This window comes from Dipteris shenzhenensis, chromosome 17 (assembly GCF_047967505.1).
Source record: "Dipteris shenzhenensis isolate YYH24624 ecotype China chromosome 17, Dip_SZ_1.0, whole genome shotgun sequence".
NCBI lineage: Eukaryota > Viridiplantae > Streptophyta > Polypodiopsida > Gleicheniales > Dipteridaceae > Dipteris > Dipteris shenzhenensis.
Window position 1 is genome coordinate 3,865,745 of NC_141612.1, and position 19,950 is coordinate 3,885,694.

Below are 19,950 nucleotides of genomic sequence, written 5' to 3' on the forward strand. Positions count from 1 at the left end.
TGTTGCCAAGGCTAGAAGTCTAGCAATGCAATGCTAAAGCTAGCACTGAAGAAACAAGTCCCCACGGATGCTTTCATGCTTTGTTGAAGCTAGTGGTGAAGAGACAGGTCCCGATGGAGGCTTTGCTGAACATTGATGTGGCCTCCAATTGCATGGAGGATACAGTCTTCTAGCTAATCACAATGCTTTGGCATTGTAATGTTGTGCTAGCAAAATCAAATAGAGTTGCTCTGCCTCGACGATGCAGCGCTAGGAGAAAGATGGAGCCACTAGGTCATGGTCATGCTTAGAGTAGGAGTAAGCAGGGGATAGGACCGAAGGTCGTGATGAGTGAATGCACAAAATGAGTTGTTGCAATTGTCTAGCAAGCGTGAGGTAGTGCTTGTGTCAGGCCCCATGACAACAAGAGCGAGGCGAGGTTAAGGGCGATTACACACTGCCCAACGCCTGCCTAAGGGAGAAAATGCATGGGTAGGACGTGGCTACACACCAAATGACCAAGCTAAGAATCAAAGGCTATGCAATTAATGCAACAAAGTAATAATGCCCATGTGGCAAGACGGTTGCGGATCAGATAGCGTGGGTTCAAATCTTGACGACAAGTGATGGGCGAGCCTTGGGCGAGGGATGTTGGCCGCCCATGATGATGGGCACGCTACATTTTGATGAGCACCATTGAAGGCCATGCAGGGGGATGCCCGTTCGACGCACTAAGGTGTAATGCCCTTTCCACATGCTGGGCGGGCGGCCTAAGTCTGGTGATAAAGAAAAAGGCACGTGCAGACCAGGCAGCTGAATTGGGTTACAATGCAAGCAGCTAAACAAGCTCTCGTTGTTAGCAAGAGCCTTCCCTGATGCTATGCCTGCCCGCAAATCTCATCCTCGTCGGCCTGCTCGCTCCTCTTCAAAATCCATGAATCCTCCTCCTTTTGCCTCCTCTCCTGCCCCTCGTTTGCTCGCAGTCCTCGGCCCTCTTTTTGTTCTGTTACTCGTAATTGGCTACACCGCATCCTATGGCTTCAGATCTATGGTGCTGAAATCAACAAACGGTGTCGAAGAACTCCATCAAAATGAGAGCGCCGACCTGCAGGTATGTAAGCTAGCAAGCTTTGACAGCAGAAACTTCGTATTAACTGCTGTTGTGCCGCAATTGAGGATGATGGCATTGAATTATTCGCCTTATAGGTGAGTCCGTGGGTCGGCATCTATACCTACGAAATTGTGAACGAGTTTGATCATGACCCGAACGCGTTCACGCAGGTACAAAACACTTTCATGCTGGCGAGCTTTTTGAATTGAGAGGGGGTTTGGTCATGCTTACGTACTCAGAATCAAGAATTACTGTTCTCCATGCTCGGACTTTAGCTCTTTATTGAAGAATGATGTGCTTTCTTTACAGGGCCTCGTATTTGCAGGAAACGACACGCTGTATGAGTCTACAGGCTTGTGGGGCTCGGTAGGTTGTTTTTGGGCTTTACAAGTTATAAAAAGAAATTAAAGTGGTAATTGGAGCGCACTTGAAGCGGTCTGTACAATTTGTATGGGGTGGCATTGAACATACGCGTAGTAACATGTTTTAGCCCGACTATTCTGCTTATACAACGTGCTTGTGTATGGCTCCTACGGCTGTAACCCTTTGGCGAAGGGTCTGTGGTGACTAGCAATCCAAAGGATCTCATCAGATCCTAAGCTGTTATCAGTTGTACTCGCCCGCTTCTTTCCCTTTTCTAGATTTGCATACGCCTTACGGCTATATATATAAGATGATTGAGTGATACTACACTCACTCAGCCTTCGAGTCCGCCCTCGTCCTACTGCCTTCTCATTCACAATGGTTATGGGCCCACGAACGCGTCCCTATTAGCTGCATAGCACCCTAGTTCCTACCCTTGCATTTCATTGCTCGCATACGTCTTGCATTCCTTCACAATCACCTCGCCCTCCCAGCAACTCTGCAAACCCCGACCTCCACCCACCTTCATCCGATGGCTCTCAACCCCATTGTCCTCCTGAATGCTCGCATCCTCGAATGCCTTGAAGGCTAGTTGAACTATGGACTCTGAAAATGGAAAATCCAGATCATCCTTGAGGAAAAAGACCTTTGGTCGATAGTGTCCGGAGTGGAGACGGAACTTGGAATCCCAGTTGACAATCCACCTTCTCAAGGAATTGATGGAGAGACTTCCACCTCGGTTACTATACAGTTTGCCAACGGAGCTAGTGCTCCACTTCAAACCTGCAATTGCTTCCTTTCAAGCAAAAGAGAGACAAGCGAAGCTCATTATCTATCTCACTTTGGACAATCTCCTAGTTGCTAGGTCTAAGAATGTTTCACCACTCACGAAGCACCTATGAGGAGCGTAACGTGGGTAACACCCTCACTCTACAACGGACCCTCAGCTCTCTGAAGCTAAAGGAAGCTGATTCCGTTGGTGACTCACATCGAAAAAATAAAAAACATAGCTCGACTCCTCGAAGCTGCTAGGAGTCCTGTTCTAGCGAGCCAGCTCACGTTCACAATCCTTGACAGCCTGCCCAAATCCTTTGACCCTCTGGTGGTGACTATTGAAGGTTGCAGGGACAAGCTCAATGTCCCATTCGTCACCAACCACCTTCTCTAGGAGGAAGCACGACGGATGCTCCACCCATTCCGATGAGCACGCCCTTCTTGGCATCCAGGCAATTGATCCCAAGAAACCTTCCTTCGCCCTTGCCAAGCGAGGCATTCCACACTCCTCAACGTTGGAACGGCCCATCCCTTGTAAAAAGACCCATCCGCGAGCCAAAACCCAAATCCGACTCGATCTGTTACTATTGCAATCAAGGTGGATACTACGCCAAAGAATGTCCTCAACGTGCTGAAGATCTTAAGCTGCGTGAGCAAATACATGCCAATTTTGCTCACATGACCAATTCCACAGCCCCCAAGGCTCTCATGGTTCTCATTGAAAAACTCGAGGCTGACCTCTCCAATGGGCTGGAGATTGTGTTTGAATTCCGAAGAATGCTCCACGAGAGCTCTGAAATCGACACCCATTGGTACTTGGACTCTGGGGCTACCCGCCATATGTGTTTTGATCTCAAGGCTTTCTCCTCGTATCAACCTCTTCTAGGTGGGAAGAACGTTGTCATCGGGGACAATGGGTCAATCAGTGCCGTGGGCACATTTCCGTCGACATCCACCTTCATGACGGAGAACGAGGTGTTATTCACAATGTTTTGCATGTTCCTAAGATTGCAAGAACCTAATGTCTGTAGTTATACTTGATCAAAGGGGTGTTGAAGTTGGCTTCAAGAGCTGACATTGTACTTTACTACCATATGCTCATGGCACCTGTAGTGGCGGCCTATATCGACTCAACGCCCCTCCGCGACCCTCCCCATACTCTAGTAGCTGTTGCAAAGGCGCATCATGACACGCTATGGCACCGATGATTTGGGCACCTAAGCTCCAAAAAGCTTGAGACCATGGCTGCACGTAATCTTGTTGAAGGCTTCGACTAGCAAAAAAAGCAATGAATTTCGATTGTGTGCCGGACGTGTCTGTGGGAAATGCCATAAGGAGTCTTTCAATTGTCACCATGGAAATCGAGCACCGGGCTTACTCAACCTCATCATTCTGACGCGTGCGGACCTATACAAATTCCTTTGTTGGGAGGATCCAGGTATTTTGTAACTTTTATTCATGATTACTCCCACTACATTTACATCTATTTTTTGCAATTCAAAGATGAGGTCCTCGACAAGTTCGTCAAAATCAAGGCCTTGGTGGAAACCCATCTTGGCAGACGCATCAAGCACAAACACACAAAACCACAAGTATTCTGATAGGCTTTCACAATAGAGAGAGTCCCTTTTATAAAGATAGATTTCGAGATCTTGCACAACCACAGCTTATACCACCACACAACTGAGAGTATCCTTCAGTTGGGAAGGAAACACAACCAATATGAGTTTTGCATTCCCTTCGTGTGGGAAGGAGAGAGAATCGATCCAACAGAAAAGAAATCTGAAAACTGTCCATAGCAGAGTTGAACAGTAGCACGTGAAACCAATCACTGAATGGATCAAGCTGGAAGGTGGCCAAGAAGTGTGCAACCAGCCAGAGTAGCTCCAAGAAGAGAGGTGACCCGGATTTGAGGCTCCAGGATGGCTGATACAGCAGTACACAGTCCCAGCAGCAACAAAACTGAATTTGCCCAACCAGAAAGAAGCCAACCAGCAAAGAATCGCCAAGTTTTTCCTCCAGATGTGCAGCCGGATTATTTACGAAGATTGTGATGAGGACAAAGAGGTAGGCGGTGGCAGCAAGAGGGCAATTGAAGGGGGGTGATGCAAATAGAAGGGTCCAAGAGGTTGGTAGCCTAGTTTTGTGTGGGCAGCAGGGTGCCACTCCAACAGAAAAATGGCGATGGAGAACCAGGGGAGGCTCCTGTATATAGAAGAGGTTGAGGGGGTTGGAGCGAGGCCCATCCACTCATAGGTGAGGCTTCCACAGTTACTTTTGTTGAGATCCTTCCCTTTTTCTCAACTTTTAGGAAAAGCGGTGGTTGGAACAAGATCAGCCATTCCTTTGACCAAAGTGTTTTTTGGTTGCATTGAATGATGTCCATTCCTTACTGTGGAAAGTAGTGGCCCACAACTCATGCAATCATAAAGTACCTTTGCATGTGCTAAAAGTTGTCACATGCACCCCTGCACTTGGGTGCAATGTGAAACACTGGCTACATTGACAAGTGCGTTGTAGTTCCCTATTAGGAGATTTTGTCGTATGCTGTGACCCCTTTGTGAGCCCTTGTCTAGGGACAGTCAGGCACAAGATATGTAGTCCGTCTCTTAGCCTTAGGTCAAGTCAGATAGTCAATCTTGTTCACTAGTACCCACTGGAGAACGGTATGTAGTTAGTGTTTCCATCTTAGGCTAGGTTAGGTCTAGGTCATAGCCTAGGATAGGAGCCCCATAGGGCCCCCCAAAGGCTGACCAAATGGACCAAAAGCAAGCAAGAAAGGCAGCCTGCAAAGGCTGCCCACAAACCTCCCTGGAAAATGAGCCAGGGAAGGGATTTTTATAGGCTAAGGGCTGTGCGTCACCGTACTAGTGTGGATACCGGCTCAATACCGATCTTCCGTGCCCACTTCATCATGAAGGAGGGTTCCACCCCGAACAGGTCTGCACACTTCTGGAGGGGTAAGAAGTGCGCTTGCTCCACCTTTGCCTCCAGCGGCAATCTGATAACTCCTGTCGCCAAACACACACACACCGGCTCCTCGCGCGTGAAGCTCAATTGAAAGTTCACCTCCGCACCATGGGCGTACCAAAGGTCTAGTCCATGCGGCCCCATTCACTCATCCATCATGAGTGTAATCCTCAAAATAGCATCCAACACCTCCGGGGACCATTTCTCCAACCCTGTGGAGGCAAACGGAAATCTCCAAACGGGGTGTGTCGGAGATCCCACTGCATGATCAAACCCCCCTTTCGGGGCCGAAGGACCATGAGCGTTACCTCCAATGGTGGAGGATTAGAGTCTAGAATGTCTAGATAGTTCTAGGGTCCTAGCCTCCAAAAGTCCTGCGGTAAGGGACGCCCAGGCTGGGGGTTAGGAGCCGTTGACTGGGAAAATGAGCCTTGTCCCTAAGGATCCCTCCCTGAAGGGACCTGCTGCTGCGATGAGGAGGCAGGAGGGGGCGTCATTGTTCCCTTGCCAGCTGGTAGGGGTGTCGAAGCGGAAGAACCTACTGCTGAAGTGAAGAGGGGGACAGCAGGAGAGGGAGCGGTAGGGACGCAGGGGATAGAGGGAGGGGGACAGGTGGTGAGGGTGACTATAGGAGGGGGGGGCTGGGGGGGGAGAGGGGACGGGGGGAAGCCTCGAGAGGAAGGGGGAAGTGAAGAGGAAGGGGGGGAAGGGTCTGGGGGGGAGGGGGAGGAGGAGGAGGAGGGACAAGGACCACAGGGCCCCCCTGTTGATCAGGCTCGTCGGGGCTCTGGATCGGCTCCTTTGCGGTTCCCATCGGGCTAGCGTCTGCGGCTTCTGCCAGCGTCGCATCTGGAGCTCCTGGGGCTCGCTGCTACTGCAAGGGTGGATTCAGAGGCTGAACCTCTGAAGCTGGAGGACCGTCTAGATGGGCGGTGGCTCCTGCCGCTGGAGGAGGTGGCTCCTGATGTTCCTCCTTCGGGGCCTCTCGGTCAATCCTGTCCCTCTCTTTGCGATTGGCCCTTTGCCTACGGCGCTTGCGGGCCTGCTTGTTTGGGTTCTTTTTCTTTTTAACTTGGGTCCAGTCCCCTTCTGAGGGGGTATCGCAAGGGGTTTGGGACTCCTGCTGCTCCTGCTTGAGAGGACACTGGGCCTGGGTCTGCTGACTGTCTACTCTACGGAGGGGCGGGGGAGGCACACGAGGGAGGCCACGGGGGCAATCTCTGGCGAAGTGACCCATTTGTTTGCACCGAAGTACTTGGCCTGGTAACCCAAAAATCTCCACCCTCGGGCGAAGTGTGCTTCCTTCAAGGTCTCGAGAAGGATCAACTCTTGGAGGGACTCTGGGCTCTCAACCACTAGTCTGATCCTCGGGACTCTATCATCTGCTAAAACTGAGGAGGCGGCCGACTCTGGCGGGGACTTGAGCACTGTGCCAAATGCCTGACCAATGTAAGGGAGGATGGCTCGATACTCCTTGGGGAGCCTTGGGAAGCGAAGTGTAACCGGGAAATGTGGAACATGGTGTGTCATATCCATGTCCTCCACTGTGAACCCATGATGGGCCGAGGTGTCACGATCTGTGACGTATTCCTTCTCTATACCTTAGACTTATGGATGGTTTGATGAATGGACACTTGTGGAAGGGTATGCCCTTTCGACGGGACACTTCCTATGAGCCACAACCCTTCACAAGAGACATTCTATTGAAGAGACACTCCTATTGTAATGTCACACCCTTCACAAGGGGTACACACCTTTTCATGCACATACACCTTGGAGTACACACCTTTTCATGTGTGACTCTTCACTCTCTATATAAGAGAGGCCCAATTGTATGGATGACACACTACAGACACTACAGACACTCAAGCAATACAAATATTCCGTGTTCTCTGCTATTTCAGTCTCCTCTCTGTTCCTTAGCACATTTCTAAATATAGTAAATCTAGGATTTCTTATAGTGGTATCAGAGCAAATTTCGCTCTTGCCTGTAGGAAATGCCCCCCACCTTCTAGCGCCTATCTGATACATCTCTTTCCGCTAGAAGGATTCCGTGCACATTGTGCATGGAAGAGATGGAGAGAATGAGCGTAAAAATATTTAGCGCCAACCCCTCCTAAAGTTATAAATGGCCTCTCCATCTCCCCCACATCACGAGTTGATGTGAATGGACACGACAAAATTCGTGTCTTTCCATGTGCTTGGGCTGTCCCAAAACCAAGGGACGCACCTTTTCCACCATCGGACACACCTTTTGATGAAGAGTTTTGACTCCTCACCCAAGGGACACACCCCATCGTGGAAAAAGGGACACCTCTTTTCGTGTGGGGACACCCCTTTTTAAACAGGGGCACACCCCTTCATGAAAAGGTACACCTATTCCAAGGGTCACACCCCTTAGAATAGGCACACCTTTTGGCACCAAGCACCCTACAAAAGGGCCTAAAAAGGGCTACCAGCCCTAAACCTAAGGCCCAACCCAAGATTACCCTTGCGTTCAAGTAACCCAACCTTTAATTTTTGGGAAAGGCAAGGCCTAGCAGTTATTGCAGCCTTCGCAATCAGCCTTCGGCGTCTCGTAAGTCGCGCCCTCTTCTCGAAAGTCGTGCCTGCTAGTCCGTACAATCTATCATGCCGATTCTGCCCCTCCCTTGCCGATTTTCTGCATGCCAGCCCACGCCAAGCCTGCCGTTTTCTGTTTCCAGGTTTTGCGCAGCCTCCTTTGGCGGCCTTCCTTAGTCACGCCAATCATGCCCTCAGCTTTCTGATTCTGTTCGCCAGCCTTTGCTCAGCCATGGATGTGTTCCATCGCCTCTGAAGAGTGGCAGCCTGACACCCATCTCTGCACATCCTGCTCTATCTCTTCACCTCGCCATCTCAGCCTGCGAACAGAGGCCTTGCTGTCCAGCAAATCCCCTCAGCCAGCCCCTCTTGTACAAGAAAACCTCGCCTCTACACAACAGATCGAGATCCTGTGTGGGTTCATGGTTTTGTTGGCAACATTTTTCTGCCCACAACCGGACTGTTTGGTCGCTGAATCGCCCCCCTCTACAGCAAACCCTAATTTCGAAATTTGAAGCCTGACATGAGGACCTCCTTCAACTCGCGATTGATGCTGTACTTTTTCCGGCCCGAAGCCCACCGCTGGTACACGATTTTCAGCACAATCGGGCAGATCTAATCTATTCCAGGTGGATTCTTTCCATTCTATTTCTAAGGATTCTCTTTCATATTATTATGTGACACTCATTATCAAATTACAGCAAATGAAAGCCTTCTCCTTAAAGCATGGAAACCCCTGGTAATTCACCCGTCCTTTCAAGGACACCTCACCACACAATATTGTGTTCAGATTGCACAACCAGCCCATTTCGGAGCTTTTGCATCGTGGGTCTTCTGTGTCACGTGCCCTTCCAGTGACTTGGACCACATCCTATACCTTCTGCGTGAGGCACCTCAGTTACATTACTTCCTCATCACAGTCCAGGTTGTGTTCCACGAGACACATAGATACCCAGAACCCGATATTCCTCACGAGTTTGCTGTCCATCTTTGGAGAGACTTTTACCCCTCAGCTTCAGCATCTTTAGGGTACTCTCCACCTCCTTCAGCTCCCATATATCCTCCTGCACAGGTTGTACCTTCCCCAAGACAGTATTTACACTTTGAAGGCACTCCTTCTCCTGGATATCCTCCACTCCTGACAGCAGCTCCTTATCCTTTCTCAGATCCGTGGACTCTGCAACCTACCCCTGTACTCTCACGAGTAGTAACACCCATTTCGGCATCACCAGTGTTACCTCAAACAGGACCTCCTTTACCAGATTTCCACGGTTGGTTCCATCCTGCTTCTCCTGCCCCCTCCAACATGAGCAACCTCAGGGCGCAGCCCGAATCTTCTTCCAGGAATGGTACAAACTAGAGCGCATGTTCGTGCTCTTCTCACAGGGACCTCAGATATGTCGCAACGCTCGCGTGCAACCTCTCCGGAAATAAGCGACTCAAGTCCAAAAAAGACCCCTGAAGTCAACTTACAAGGCGAAGCACTACTTCAACTTCGAATTTCCCAGCTTCAAGATAGCATCTCGGACTTGGTCCAGAAAGTCCAACAACTCCAAGATTCTCGCAGTACCACAATACAGAGGATGACGTGACGCAACGAGACGACTATGTGGACTCATTACCACCAGAGGTAGAAAACACTGAACTTCGTGCCCTCTACCGTTTACTCCAAGCTTCCAAAACTAAAAGACTTGACATGAAACTTCCGGAAGCCTACATTGGTCAACGAAATCGCCGAACAGTTGACCAATGGCTCGCAAAACTGCGCATGTACTTTGATATTGTTGACCTCACTGAAGGAAAAAAGATTGCCTTGGCAGCCTCCCTCCTCAAGGATACAGCTTTCCTATGGTGGCAACGACGCTTAAAGGACGGCAAAAGTGTGTTAACTTGGGAACGTTTTGAACACGTGCTCCGTAAGCAGTTCATACCTGCCAATGCGCATTTCCAAGCACGTTCAAAACTCCGACAGTTGGAGCAAACAGGCTCCCTGTCTTCCTACATCTCTCAGTTCACGACATTGGTGCTGGAGATTGATGGTTTAACTGAGGATGATCGCCTTCATGCTTTCATCTCAGGCCTAAATCCCTCGTTACGCATTGATGTCCTTAAAGCAAACATCACCACCACAGCTGGCGCTATTGCTTACGCAGAGCGCATTACAGATTTCCAACACACAAGGAAGCAGAGTGCTAATAGAACACAGAACTCTACTATGGCCAAAGGTGCTCGTCCTCAAGATAACCTCAAGTTTAGAAAAAACTTGGGTAATCAAGGTCAGCGATAGTCTCAAGATCCCCACAAGTCTCAGAAATCGTATGTTGGATTCCAACAGAAGCACTCCTCCAAGGATTGCGCCTCTTCTTCTTCACAAAGTCATTACCGTCATCCTCAACATAAAGGTGTGGCCACTGACAAGAAGAACAACTCTAGCACAAAAGGACTTTGTACCATCTGTACAGGCGACCATAGATGGTTCAATTGTCCCAAGCGACCAAAGCAAAATTCCAATATGGAACCTAGCACTTCCCAAACAGAAGATGCTACCTCAGCACAAGACAAGAAAGACAAAGTTGTTTGAATGGCAAATACCATCCACATGAGCCTTGCCAGCAACCCCGAACCTTCACTGGCCACTCAAGTACTTTGTGTTCAAGGATCGATTTGTGGAACAACGGTCACTATCATCATCGACAGTGGCTGCTCTCATAACTTCCTAGCTAGTTCTATGGTCGATAAACTTCGGTTGACCACCAGTCCTAGTCCCATGGACTATCAGATTGAACTCGCAAATGGAACTACCTTCTTGTGCAACACCAGGATAAAAAACTTGTCTTTTCGCATCCAACATTATACGGACAAGTTGAACTTAGACATCATGCCTCTTTCTCGGTACGATATCATACTCGGACAACAGTGGCTCTACGACTATGATCCATTTATCATTTTTCGCAGCCATACTATCCAATTTGTCCACCAGGGAAAACTTATTGAGCTAACTGGTTCTAGGGACTCTCCTTCAACCCTAGTTGCCTTTGCCCTACAAGTAAATAAGTGGGTTCGTAAACGTCAAGTAAAGACTTCACTTCTGTTGGTTACGGCAATAGAGGAGACACCAACAAAGCATCCTCCTGAATACCTCAACCAAGCTTTTTTCCAGCCCTACCTAGATATTTTTCCACAGGAATTGCCAAAGGAGTTACCACCCACTCAAAATAAAGAAATCCAAAGACAGGTGAACGAACTACTCGACAAAGGTCACTTTGGGCCCAATCGCAGCCCTTTCGGATCTCCTGTACTACTTGTGGAAAAAAAGAATAAGTCAATGCGGCTTTGCATCGACTACCGAGCCCTCAACAAGCTCACTATCAAAAACAAGTATCCGTTGCCTTGCATCGATGACCTCTTCGATCAACTTCTACACGCAACACAATTCTCAAAGATTGATCTTCGTTCAGGTTATCATCAAATTCGCATACGAGAAGGCGATGAGTACAAGATAGCCTTTCGAACAAAGTATGGACACTATGAATGTTTGGTCATGCCTTTTGGGTTAAACAATGCCCCGGCCACATTCATGACACTAATGAACGACATCTTCAGGCCTTTTCTCGATAAGTTCGTCATCGTTTACCTCGATGACATCCTCGTTTTCAGCAGATCCCTACATGAGCACAAACAACATCTTCACCAAGTTTTTGAAGTTCTCCGCGCAAATTCTCTCTATATCAACATTGAAAAGAGTGAGTTCTTCAAGACCCAACTCGAATATTTGGGACATGTTATTTCAGCTCAAGGCATCTCTGTGGATCCCAAGAAGGTCGAGGTAATTCGAAACTGGCCTACTCCTAAGAATGTTCATGATGTCCTCTCTTTTCTCGGATTGGCAAACTTCTACCATACAAAGGTCTATCAGTTTTCCGAAATCGTAGCTCCTATGTCCGAATTATTGAAAAGCATAGCAATTTTTCAGTGGCTTCCCGAAACAGAGTATAGTTTCCAACAACTCAAGCAAGTACTCACTACCACACTAGTTATGGCTATTGCTGACCCAAACCATTCATTTGAGGTCATGACCGACGCTTCCGACATCGCTACAGGAGCAGTCTTGATGCAAGAAGGCAGAGTTATTGCTTTTGACAGCCATAAACATTCCGATATCCAAACCCGATACCCGGTTTATGATAAGGGGTTTCTTGCGGTTGTACATGCTTATCGCTCTTGGAAACATTATCTCATGGGAGCCGACTCGGTGGTCAAGACAGACCATCACTCTCTAAAGTATATCTTTACTCAGCCAGTCATGAACGCTCGACAAGCACGCTGGGTTGAGTTTCTGGCCAACTTTCACATGACCATTGAGTACATTCTAGGACTACGCAATGTAGTTGCGGATGCTCTCAGTAGGTTAACTCTAGCATCAGCTATGGTAATCTCTACATTATCTGTGGATGTTCCGAATTCATTCAAAGGGAAGTATTTCAATGATAAAGACTTCGGCACAGCAGTACAAGTTCTTTCAAAAGATCAACCTTCGACTTCCGAACAGAAGATTTTCTCATCTTATTCTTATACGGACGACCTTCTGTATTATCAAGATCGCGTCTATGTACCACATGACAAGGATGTTCGACGTCTTTTGTTAAAAGAGCATCATGTAGTTCCTTATGCTGCCCATCCAGGCATCAACAAAACTTATAGGTTACTCAGTGCAACATACTACTGGCCTCAGATGAAAAGCGACTGTCATCAAAATGATTACATCTTGCTTATCTTGTCAACAAATGAAAGCAAGCCGACGACTTCCAGCAGGACTTCTTCAGCCTCTTCCAGTTCCAAGTGAAAGATGGGAAAGTATTTCCATGGATTTCATTACAACACTACCACGATCCTCCCGAGGTAACACTTAGATTATGGTAATTGTCCAAAATGGCACACTTTGTTGCTTGCAAAAGCAGTGCACAGGCTCTGGACATTGCCAAACTCTTCATACAACACATCTTCCGACACCATGGATTGCCCAAGAATATCATATCCGACAGAGATCCTAAGTTTACCAGTCACTTTTGGATTTCACAAACAGACTGCATGGGAAGTAGTCGCAAAGCCTTTTTGTGAGATTTGCTTTTCCAAAATATCTCCATAGCCTGGGACATATAGGAAGCCAAATGCTTAAAAGACCAGTGAAGAAGAGGCAAATAAAATTGCACATATGCCATAATGATAGACTGTACTATCCGAAGTCGAACATGTAGAGGCCAAGTTGACAAGTGCCAGTATTCCAGCTTCTTGTTAATCTTTTGAAGCACCCATTTAAGCTGTTGTTGAGGGATAATATTCCAGCCAATGGGATACCCTAAATGCGTCACAATGGTATGGGAAGAAATAATGTGGCCTGGCCAGAGAAGTGCATGCCAATCAGCTTCTTTCAATGCTAGAAGATTCGATTTCTGAAAGTTGATATGCAGTCGAGCAGCTATGCCAAAATCATTCAAAGTATGCATCAAATGAGAGAGGTCACTTTGAGAATTTCTGGGCATGAAATATGAATCATCAACATATGGCTGTGCAAGAAACGGTTGTGCCCCTGGAATTTGCAAGCCATGAAGCTGTCCTGTATCTGCAAGATGGTCCATATGCAACAATAACGGATGAGTAGCAATGGCATACAGTAGCGAACTAAGAGGGCATCCCTGTCTCACTGAACGGGTCATAGTCCATGTCCTTGACAACCCACTACCAAGCAGACACTGTGCAGTGGCATGAGAATACAACCAGTAAATAACATGGACGAGCCGAGGGCCAAATCCCAATTTATGCATAGTCTGAGAAATAAAATCCCAATGGACAATATCAAATGCTTTCGCAATGTCCACTTGCAGAATGAGAACATCTTGTTTAGAATATTTACCATACTCAATTGCAAGCAAAACATTGGAGATATTGTGAGTAATCTGCCTTCTGGGAACAAACCCATACTGCCTGGGATGAAGTCTTGCTTGCAAGATAAATCGAACCCTAAGGACAATCATCTTGGCAATGAGTTTGTAGATGACTGGCATAAGAGATATGGGCCGCCAATCAGCCATTGTCTCACACAACCTTTTTTTGGGGATCAATTTGACAAGGCCATGTTTCTAGGAAGGGGGAAGAGATTGTTCTGCCCAAGCATGATTGATCATAAGAAGAAGAGTGTCCTTGAGATCACCCCAAAATGCACGGAAAAATTCAACAGTCAATCCATCCCAACCAGGAGAGCTGCCTTTACATAAATGACTCAAAGCATCATCTAGTTCATTAAGCATAAATGGCTGCTCCAATGCATGAGCCTGTTCCCGAGACAATATAGACTGAACATGCATAAGAAATTGAGACCTAGCTACGTTCACTTGCATCGAATAATCAGGTTGAGGTGAAAAGAGATGCTGGAAGTGACTAGAGCATTGCGATTCCAACTCTGATTTGGAGGTGGTCCAGGTGCCATCATCCTGCCTGATCCTGCAAATATCCTCCTTTCGCCTATCCGCATGCAGGCTTTTAAAGAAGGCCTTGGAGGAGTAGTCCTTATCCAAAAGGGGTTTCATGCGAGCTCGGATTTGGCACTTCTTTAATTTGCGAAGATCATTTTGATGGATGATATGAACCGCATAAGCGCAAGAATCCTGTTCAGAGGAGGTGAGCTGTCTAGAAGAGCTGATTACATCCATTTGTTGCTTGTGAGATTGAGCCCATTTCAGCTTAAGCCTGAGGTTTTCCATGTGACTCCGTCCATAATCTTGAATAACAGCCTGCAAGCGATGGGCAAGACTAATCCAAGCAAAATCCATGTCCTCTTGAGCATGTAAGAGGAGGGGGCGGACAGCCACTCTCACCATGTTCTGAAATTGTTGATGAAGCAAATAAGCACTATTAACATGGAGTAGGCGACGACCAAAAAAAGGCATATCATCTGTCAAATGTGCTATAGATAATGTCAAGCATACTGGAAAGTGATCAGATAGCAAGAGGGAATGATCAACCCATAATGCACATGTGAAACTAGCATACTACTGAGCATGCAACAAATACCATCTGTCAAGTCGAGCCCAGTAATGAGTAAAAGCATTGTGACGGTATGTGTAACCCATATCTCTATCCCTTGTTGAGAGCCATAAATCTTCTACATGCAAGAAAGAAAGCATATCCTCCCAATGTCGAAGCTCAGTGGGGATCATGTGAGAACGATGAGTGGTGTTGTCTTGCATGGCAGGTGAGTTATTAAAGTCTACACAAAAAAGCATTAGACAGCCATGGATATTGCTTGAGGGAGGCCCACATTCGAGCTTTTGAGAGGCATAAACCGATGCTATTTCATAAAGATCGGCATGACAGATGCATCTGATTACCATCCATCGACCCTGTGGGTCGTTATGAGCAACCGTGTGCTGCATATCATGTTTCACCAGCATGCATACCCCGGAAAAGTGCATTGTACCAGCATAAAAGATGTCATAACCAGCAAAGTGGCCTTGGTGGCCAGCCAAGAAGTGTTGGTTGTGTTCTTGTAAGGAAATTACATCGGGGTGCATTCTATGTACATAGTGCCAAAAAAGTCTCCACTTATTGACATTGCAAAGACCTTGAACATTGTATGTAATGCAAGTAATTGAAGCAGACATAGAAGGTATAAGCTGTCAGGCCTCAGCCATGACATCGACGTCCACCTGGCCTCCTGGATCAATAGCTCTATTATCCTCATCATTGTCACATACAGGAATGCCCTTCTTGAGCACATCAACCCACAGTCGAGAAGTTAGGCTATCAGCAGGGGTAGAGGCCTGACCAAGGGTGGAAGTAGAGGCATCCCAATGCCGAGATTGTAACGGTCGTGGCTTAAGCGCAAATACCTTTTTGGGTTGCTGCCAGGCACCCTGGGGAGAGGCATTAGATTCTAAAAATTTGCCCTTTCCCTTATCCTTTTGCTTGGCTGAAACCTGGACCACACTTTCTTTGGGAAGAACAGATTTAGATGCCACATCACCCAACTTGCTAGGCGTAGCCTTAGGCCCTGGACCATAAGTTGGAGGGGTAGTATTTTCTGGAGCAATAGCTGTAGGTGGGAGCTGATGCAGTATTGCAGGACACTGTGAAGCTAGATGGCCAAATTTATGACAAGTAAAACAAGCACATGCAAATACTCCCCATTTCAAGTCAAAATATTTTTCGCCCAAGGGAACATCTTCCACCTCTACCACAATGGAAGGAGGGGTTGGGTGATCTGTATCCCAAAGAACACAAAACCGATTTCGATTACCTAAAGGACGGGGTGGGCATACAACTTGCCCCAAAGTAGCTGCCAGACTTGGTAGCTCAGCCCTCATATAATCCGGAAAATCCACTACCTTAACCCATACAGGGCAGTGATGTCGAATGAGACTGTGATAATCCTTATTTGGCGACCATGGCATGACATGCACCATTTGTCTGCCATAGAATAGAGGAGACATCTCCAATATCTGCTGACGATATGAGGCATCCAAAAAGTGCACTTCATAAAAACCTCGAGAAGCAAAGTATACTCCTTCAACAAAGCAACCTCCCAACAAAGCCTGAACCCACTGAGCCACATCATTTGCAGAAGGTAACTTCCCAGGGAAGAAAATGAGAATCGCTTGCTGAGAGAACTTTCGGAGAGGAGTAACCAATGAGGGCAGCTTCAACTTATACTTAAGGGCCGGGGGAGGTTTGGCCCACTCCTTCCGGCTGTGGTGGAATTCATCCTTGAGCATGTCAAAAACATAGTGAGCATCTTCAGAGGCTGAGGTAAAGAATTCGACTTGCTGTCTTTTGGGGTCTTGGGACAAGTCCTTCTGAGAATAGCTTTTAATATGGTCCTCCATGGAGGTGAGCAGTGCAGAATTGATGAAGCGAAAGAGGGCAGCAAGGATTATGCACAGTTATGGACGGGTGATACACAGCAACGGGGAGGAAAGCAAATGGCAAGAAGGGGCGGACGGCAGCAGCTAAAGCAGGCGAGCAAGAGCGGGGCGAACACCAACAGGGCTGTACGGACGAAAATAGATTGTACGAAAATATCTAGCAGAAATTGTACGAAAGAGGCTGGGTTGTAGGGAGAGGTTGACAGGGCGCTGGAAACTGCAATTGTATGGAAGGACTGACGAAAGACGTACGTACACACAGAAAAAAGCAGAGGTCGGAGAAAGTGTGCGGGCCTGCGCTCAGATCTGCGCAGGGATGGCGAGTCTATCGTAGGCACTGGTACGGTCGTCCGGAAACCGTACGGCCACCGTACGGGCGTACGGAGGGAAGGGGGGCCTGCAAGAAGATCTTGGCGGGGCGCTCAGCTTGCTCACGCTCTCTCTCTCTCTCTCTCACCCCCCCCCCCCCCCCCCCCCCCCCCAACACACACACACACACACACACACACACACACATGCACGCACGCACGCACACACTTTTATCTTGTAAGATTTTTTTGCGCGCGCACACTTTTTTTTTTTGGGGGTGAAATCCAAGTAAACTTATATTACAAGAAAGAGTTCCAAAAGCAGGGACAACCAGTTACAAGCATCAGAAGATGTCATTATATGACAAGAAGGCAAGATAATTTAGATCCTATGCATGTAGACAATCATAGAATGATTGCCATAAAGATGCTCGGAAGAACTGATATTTAGCAAGAAAGGGATTATTAAAGATCTGATGTGTTGCAGTCTTTCCATAGGGTCCATATAGCCCAGTAACGAATCCTGTAAAAAGAAGACCATAACCTTGCGTGACTGGGTGAAACCAAATAACCAGAATTGCTTGCCAAAAGAAGCAGTGGGGAAACGATCTTGGGGCCATAGTTGTAGCAAAAGCAAGAAATCACAAGACTCCAGGCAACGCCAAAATAGATGGGCATAGACTCCTGTACGGGCTTCCTAAGTGGCCAACTTGTGTGGCCACTTCGTACGTTGCCACACGTGCATGCACGCACGCGCGCGCACACACACACACGAGAGGATATATCTACAGTCCTCTCTCTTCGGCGTGAGGAGATAGACCACTAGAGTGACGTTAGACTTGTCCGACAATGGGCTATATCACAGAGACTAGAGGAGGAGGGATGGACCTAAAGAGCTTGAGTGTCAACAACAATCTATCACTAATTTTCTTCCTTGATGTGGTCCTCACAAGATCTTGAGCCACTGTCAGCTGAGATCCTTTTGTCTTCATATGTTCTATCACCTAAGCACAATGTTGTCATATGTTCTATCACCTAAGCACATTGTCCTTAGGATTTTAAGAGAGAGCATCTTCACCGAGCAGTACACTAGGCTAGATTAACACCATGCACCTTTTTAAAGTTAGTCACGAGTGAGGGAACCAAACCGTCAACACAGCATGAGAACAAGCTGAAAGAAGGTTATCAAAGATTTTACATAGACTGTAATTAGTAGAAACAAGGCATTCAGCATATCATGTATACACTTGGATCTTGTAAATTACTGGCATGAGCGTTATTGGTCTCCAATCAGTGAGCGAATCACATAGCTTCTTTTTTGGAAGGAGCTTGACAAGTCCTTTTTTCCATGACAAAGGCATTTGCTGATTTTCCCATGCTGAATTAACTATTTGCAGCAAAGTAGGCTTGAGGATATCCCAGAAGGCAAGAAAAAATTCCACTATGAGACCATCCCATCCTGGAGATTTTTATCCGCCACACGATTTAACAGCATCTGACGATTCTCTTTGAGTGAAAGGAATTTCCAATTCCAAAGCCTGAGCATCAGAGAGAATGGGATGGACATGCTGCAAAAGAAACTGCCGGGCAGACACAACCTGAGGAGAAAGAATGTCCATATGCCCAAAATGAGATGAAAAGTGAATGGCATCAGAAACCATGGCTTTAAAATCAGCATGGTCAAGGTAACCATTATTTATCAGCAAAAGGCGTCTGCAAGTCAATCGATCATCTGGAAAGTCATGCAAAGAGAGCCTCAGCCAAAGAGGAGCATGATCAGAATATGTGAAAGCATGGTCAATCCAAAGCTGACAAGTAAAGGCATTAGAATGCTGCGGATCAACCTGATACCATCTGTCCAAGTGTGCGTGATATGAAGATTGAGCATTATGCTGAAAGGTGTAGCCCGTAAGCATGGGCTGTAATTCTTTCCAGAGATCAACCAGAGATAGCGGATTATGCTCTTGTAAAGCCACTATACCAGGCTGCAATTGGCGTATATACAGCCAGACCATTTTCCATTTTCGACCATCACACAAACCCTGTACATTCAAAGTGACACATTTGAGATGATCAAGCATATGTACAGATATAGGACAGGTATGTACAACAGCAAAAAAGCCTTCTATGTCTGCATTTCCACCTCAGTATCCGGGCCTTAGCCCTGAGAAGAAAAGTCAGCCTGAGGAGAAGACAATGAGGCAGCAACTTCCCCTTCTGGAAGAGGATACGATTGGGAGTCACCGCAGCCCAAGTCAGACCAATGCCAGAGTTTTCAGCTGGTGTTTTGCCCTAAGAGGAGACACCATTCCAAGTCCGGGAGGGCAAAGGTCTCCTAGGTGAGATGACTTGTCTTGGGGTTTGCTAAGCATCATTCAAAATTTTTTCTTTCGCTTGAGGATGAGAGGCCGAAGGGATAGAAAGAGGAACATCACCATTCGAAGCAACCGGTGCTTTCCCTTTGTCCTGGACAACAAAAAACTGTTTTACCCCCTTAGGCTTCATGAGAGAGGAGGCATTAGAATTCCTGCTCGGAGGCGGTGACAAGTCAGCCTACAATGGCATTTTTTATCTTTAGAACAACAAAAATTCTAAATTTGTATGATTGGACTTATTCTAGTCTTACAAAGGTATATACAATGGCATTTTTGGAGCACATGGAGGGCATTGCGAAACCATATGCCCGAACTTCTTGCATTCAAAGCAAGCACCTTTTGGCAAAAGAGAAGCCAGACATTGAGGGAAATCCACCACTTCCACCCAGACAGGGCATCTGTGTCTGATCAATGCCTGATAATCTGTGGTAGTTGACCAGGGCAACACATGAATCATCTGCTGCACATAGAAGAGAGGAGAGTGCTCCAATAAAATCTGTCTATGCTCTTCATCTGCCATGATCACTTCAAAAAAGCCCCTTGCTACACAATGAACTTTTTTGAAATAGCAACCACCCAGGGTTCTAGTC

The 19,950-nt window shown here is 47.1% G+C and overlaps 1 protein-coding gene across 2 annotated transcripts in view; it reads left to right on the plus strand.

Moving 5' to 3' along the window:
- The first annotated feature begins 804 nt into the window (after positions 1-804).
- QC (glutaminyl cyclase) overlaps positions 805-19,950 on the plus strand; it is a 79,152-nt gene continuing 60,006 nt past the window's right edge. For both annotated transcript variants that reach the window (XM_087388354.1, XM_087388353.1), the window contains exons 1-3: positions 805-1,090; positions 1,186-1,260; positions 1,400-1,456. In XM_087388354.1, coding sequence (XP_087244480.1) covers positions 860-1,090; positions 1,186-1,260; positions 1,400-1,456 — 363 coding nt within the window. In that variant the 5' untranslated portion in view covers positions 805-859. The remainder of the gene's footprint in view (positions 1,091-1,185; positions 1,261-1,399; positions 1,457-19,950) is intronic.